Below are 5000 nucleotides of genomic sequence, written 5' to 3' on the forward strand. Positions count from 1 at the left end.
CCGTACGGAACAATCGGTTGGTGACACTTCCTGGTCAGCTCGCTCTCATTGGATATTACAGGTTTATGTTGGAGATGATTATCAAATCGTAAATGTCAAAACATTTGCTCTTTATGTTTGAAGATCGGGGCGACTCCGACTCATCGGTAGCATTAAGATTCCAATCGGGTCCAAAATCTACGATTATCTGAAGTGTGCAGCAGCTGTGAGGAAACTGATGACTGTCATCTTAACACACACACACACACACACAGAGAGAGTGGCTGTCCAAGCTTCTCTCTCTCTCTCTCACCCTGAGCTGCTGGTTGTGGTTGCTGGTTTGAATCCTGCTCAGCTGCTCATCCTTCCAGCGGCGAGCGTACTGATGAGAGAGAAGGTCTGACAGAGGAGACGACGGCCTGACTGACACATCCCTGAATCAATCAGAGATCAATCAACATCAATCAGAGATCAATCAACATCAATCAGAGATCAATCAACATCAACCAGAGATCAATCAACATCAATCAGAGATCAATAATATATAATTACTCTTCTGTTTTATGTTCTGACCTGGTTGTGATGTCAGGAACTACCAGCTTCTGTGAAGCCCCGCCCTCCTGCTGTTTGGGTGCCGGATGTTTTGTCTTGCCCCCCCCCACCTGGGCCCGGTACTGACGCAGCTCATTGGACGTGACCAGTCCCGCCTTCACCGCGTTCCGGTTCAGAGACACGAAATCCGGAACCAGAACCTTGTGAGGATCCGCGGCTTCACGTCTGGGCTGAACCCTCCAGCTGGACAGAACTGAGACAAAAACTACATTTCCCAGCAGGCCACAGAACTGAGACAACATAACACATGCAGCTCACTGCAAAGGTTCATGGGAGTTGTAGTTGTTTAATATCAAAGATAAAAACAAACCACAGAAAACCAATTAAATTTGATATCAATTACTCAGTGATTGGGATGAACAAACACACGCTCACACACTCACACACAGTCAATCACACACTCACACACGCACACTCACACAATCACACACTCACACACAGTCAATCACACACGCTCACACACACGCACACTCACACACGCACACTCACACACAGTCAATCACACACACAATCACACACGCACACGCACACACACGTGCACGCACGCCCGCACACACAAGGATGGATTCTGCTCTAACTCTGTTTACCCGTGAAACTCCAGAAGTGTTCTGTGGACTCAAGGTTGAAAGGTTTTGAAGCTTTAACAATTGTGACGTTATTGATTTTGTGTGACTGGTTATGAGTTTCTGTAAGTTCATCGATCAGGGGCCGGTTCTCAAATGAGTTCAACATGTCCAGGATCTGTTTATCCAGCTGAACTTAACAATCACAGTCAGGCTAAGTGGTCACATGACGCTACTGCATATGGGGCGGGGTTTACTGCATATGACCAATCACAGACATGGACAGTTTGACTGACAGCAGAGCCTCATATTTTACAACGAGGATTAAACTGTGAATAATAACTCAGAATAAATCAGAGCAGAACAAACATCCAAAATAAAAGAGACATTTCCAGCTGCTAAATGCAGGAAGAACAGCTGGTAAAACATCTGGGATTGTTTTTATAGTAAAACTGTTCATTAACAAGAGCAGATCTGTAATTACATGTGTTCTCATTGTGTGTCTGACAGTTTTAGTCTTTCAGGTGAAACCCTGGTGGCTTTAAGCTCAGCTGCAGGAAAAAACACACACAAATAAACTGTAGGAAGGAAGTAGACTGATTTTCATCTTTAAAATACAACAGGTACAACAATATAATTCTATCTGTTGTTTAGAGGGCGGGCTTACCCTCGGCCACGCCTCCATTCTGCATTGAGCTGCTGCTGGTTCCAAAAGTAAAATCTGGACCAGGAAGTAAAAAACCTCGGGACCTGGACTGACCAAGAGACACCTGCACACAGGAAGAGGAATCATCATCATCTTCATCATCATCATCATCATCTTCATCATTTTATTCTCATTATATATGCTTCCACTAGGAAACATCAGGACACACTCTGTAAGTTTCCACTGCTCTGCGGATGACACCCAGTTATACTTGTCAATAAAACCAGAACAGTGTCATCAATTATAAACATCATCATGTTTCAAGGACAAAAAAACCTGGATGAGCTGTAATTTTCTCTTATTGAACTCATATAAAACTAAGGTTCTAATACTTGGCCCTAAACACCTTAGAGACACATTCTCTAATGATGAAGCTGCTCTAGACGACATCGTCTTTGCTTCCAGTGAAACATCAGGAACTTGGGAGTGATCTTTGATCCCGATTTGTCCTTTGATTCTCACTTAAACAAATTTCTAGGACCGCCTTCTTCCACTTGCGTAACATCTCAAACATCAGACATGTCTCACAAAAGACGCAGAAGAACGAGTCCAGGCCTTTGTTCCATCCAGACGTGATTATTGTAATCCCTTATTCTCAGGTTCCAGCAGAAGTCGTTAAAGACTCTGCAGTTTGTCCTAAATGCTGCAGCACGTGTCCTGAAGAGAACCAGGACCAGAGACCACATGTCTCCTGTGTTAGCTTCACTACACTGGCTTCCTGTTACATTTAGAATTTAAAATCCTCCTCCTCACCTACATTAATAATATGGCAGCATCAAACCTTAAAGAGCTGATAGTACCTTATCACCACTAGAGCCCTGAGCTCCCAGAATTCAGGCTGTCGTCCCTAAAGTCTCTAAAGCAGAGGAGGAGCCAGAGCTTCAGCATCAAGCTCCTCTCCTGTGGAATCATCTCAGCTTCAGTTCTGGAGGCAGACTCCCTCTGTACGTTGAAGATTCAAACCTTCCTTTAGGATAAAGCTTATAGTTAGAGCCGGTCCAGGTTTGTCTTAGACCTGATCTTAGTTCTGCTGCTATAGGTCTAGAAGGTCGGGGACACATGACACATGGAGCTTCTCTTCCCAGCTTCTCCTTCCTCTTCTCCATCCTCATCACATCAAATATATTAATATCTCATCAATACATGTTACTGACTTCACTTCTTCCCCGGAGTCCCTTTGCCTTATCGTCCACAGATCCACATCGTGGATTATGATGGTGGATCGAGAATCAGAGATCGTGATCGTGATAGTGGATCCTGATCATGGTGGATCCTGTATCGTGTTGGATCCTGATCGTGGACTATGATCACATCAAGTCTGCTTGATATATAATATTTCTCCTCAGATACTCGACCATTACTGACAATAATCCATCAGTTCATTGACCTTCAGCTACAAAGTGTTTATTCTAATCAAAGCTGTAAATACTCTGATCTCTCTGATGTTCTCTGTTCCACGGGACATCTGTTCACTTGTGTCCGTCCTGGGAGACGGATCCTCACATGTGTCTCTGAGGTTTCTACCTTCTTTACCTGTTAAAGGTTTTAGTAGTTTGACTCTTGTTGAGGGTTAAGAACAGAGGACGTCTCACCTTGTTAAAGACCATGAGACAAACTGGGATTTGTGAATATGAGACTATACAAATATAATTTGATTGATTGATCATCATCACCATCTTCATCATCATCATCATCATCATCACAGACAGGTAGTAGTTGGATGTGAATTGACAAGAAGTGAGATGTTGTTGTTTTTACCTTGATCATCAGCGGATTGGTCAACATGGAGTCTCTGACCACACCCATCCTGGGTGATGACATGTTGTTGTTTGTTTGTTGTTGTTGTTGTTGTTGTTTGTTTGTTTGTTGGAGTTTGTTGTTGTTGTTTCCTGTCTGGCTGAGGAAGAAGAACCGTGACAGCAGTTGACTGCTGACCTCCGACCTTTAATAAAAACTTTGAAACTGAACCGACAGAAACAAACTCACCTGCGTCCTGTGTCCGCTGCTGCGTCGCTATGGTAACAGCTGCTTAACCGGAAGTGCAGCACTTTCAAATTAAAGTTGATCAGAGTCAAACCGCACTGACAGTTTGTTCATTTGTTTTAAGGAGGAACAAACAACAACAAAGATCAAAGCTAAAAGCACAACAGATGAGATAAATTAAATGACTTCAAACGAATCAATGAAATATGTGTGAGACGATATCAAAGATTTATGATAGATCGTGATGCACAGCTCTGCTGCATTCAGGGACTGTAGGAACAACTGGAACCGCTCAGTGACGACCGGACACAACTAAATATTAAAAATTATAAAAAATGATAATAAAAAACTACACAGTGTTTTTAAAGCACACAACAGATAAATAAACACATTTATTTGTATTTATGTATAAATACAAATAAATCATCTGAAATAAAGGTTGTATATCACATCAGGAAAACGTTTTGACCACGTGAACGCATCGCGTCATTCCACACGTCAGCCTTAGCTAGATAAAGATCGTCTATTGAAACATATCTCACTCCGCAGCACAAACAAAAACCCTCACTTCTACCAGAGACCACGTCCGAGCGTTACCATGGCAACGAAACGATCAGATGAATCTTGGATCCCGACCAAGATATACATACAGTATATATACAGTCTATGATCCCGACCAAGATATACATACAGTATATATACAGTCTATGATCCCGACCCTGCTCGCGGATCGATGATCTCTGTCATCGACACAGTGGACGTGTAGCTGGTTGTTGGAAAGCGGCTGAGAGTGAGAGCTCTGTCCCGCTGCTCCCCTCTCTGTCAGCGGGGCTCCTCGCTCATGTCTCCCCGGAGTCTCTTCACATCTTCTCGGTGCAAACGGGTCCAACCCTCCGCTGCTCTGCCGGTGCTCTGCCGGTGCTCTGCCGGTGCTCTGCCCGCTGCTCTGCCCGCTGCTCTCGGTGACTCTCCCCCAGGAACACATCATGTCCCGGGCCTGGTTGAAAGCGGCGGCGCTGCTCTGGCTCGTCCCCGGGTGCCTGGGAGCCGCGGCCCGGCTGTACACGGAGGAGGACCCGCTGGTGATCCTGGGCAGCAGCAGCCTGAAGCCCGCCGTCACCAACTCGTCCTCGGCCTGGCTGCTCCAGTTCTACTCG

At 44.7% G+C, this 5000-nt stretch overlaps 2 protein-coding genes across 3 annotated transcripts in view; one reads left to right on the plus strand and one right to left on the minus strand.

Annotated features, from left to right (window-relative positions):
- cfap77 (cilia and flagella associated protein 77) overlaps window positions 1–4831 on the minus strand; it is a 5510-nt gene extending 679 nt beyond the window's left edge. Inside the window, exons 1-6 of one of the 2 annotated variants that reach the window (XM_035165371.2) lie at window positions 4535–4831; window positions 3847–3941; window positions 3619–3757; window positions 1822–1924; window positions 553–784; window positions 293–413 (exon numbers count right to left, since the gene is read on the minus strand). In XM_035165371.2, the coding sequence (XP_035021262.2) occupies window positions 293–413; window positions 553–784; window positions 1822–1924; window positions 3619–3757; window positions 3847–3941; window positions 4535–4831 (987 nt within the window). Of the gene's footprint in view, window positions 1–292; window positions 414–552; window positions 785–1821; window positions 1925–3618; window positions 3758–3846 lie in introns of both variants that reach the window. The other variant, XM_035165372.1, reaches the window with a different exon arrangement.
- qsox2 (quiescin Q6 sulfhydryl oxidase 2) overlaps window positions 4830–5000 on the plus strand; it is a 9724-nt gene continuing 9553 nt past the window's right edge. Inside the window, exon 1 of the mRNA XM_035165256.2 lies at window positions 4830–5000. This exon is cut by the window's right edge and continues 64 nt beyond it. Coding sequence (XP_035021147.2) covers window positions 4830–5000 — 171 coding nt within the window.

This window comes from Hippoglossus stenolepis, chromosome 9 (assembly GCF_022539355.2).
Source record: "Hippoglossus stenolepis isolate QCI-W04-F060 chromosome 9, HSTE1.2, whole genome shotgun sequence".
NCBI lineage: Eukaryota > Metazoa > Chordata > Actinopteri > Pleuronectiformes > Pleuronectidae > Hippoglossus > Hippoglossus stenolepis.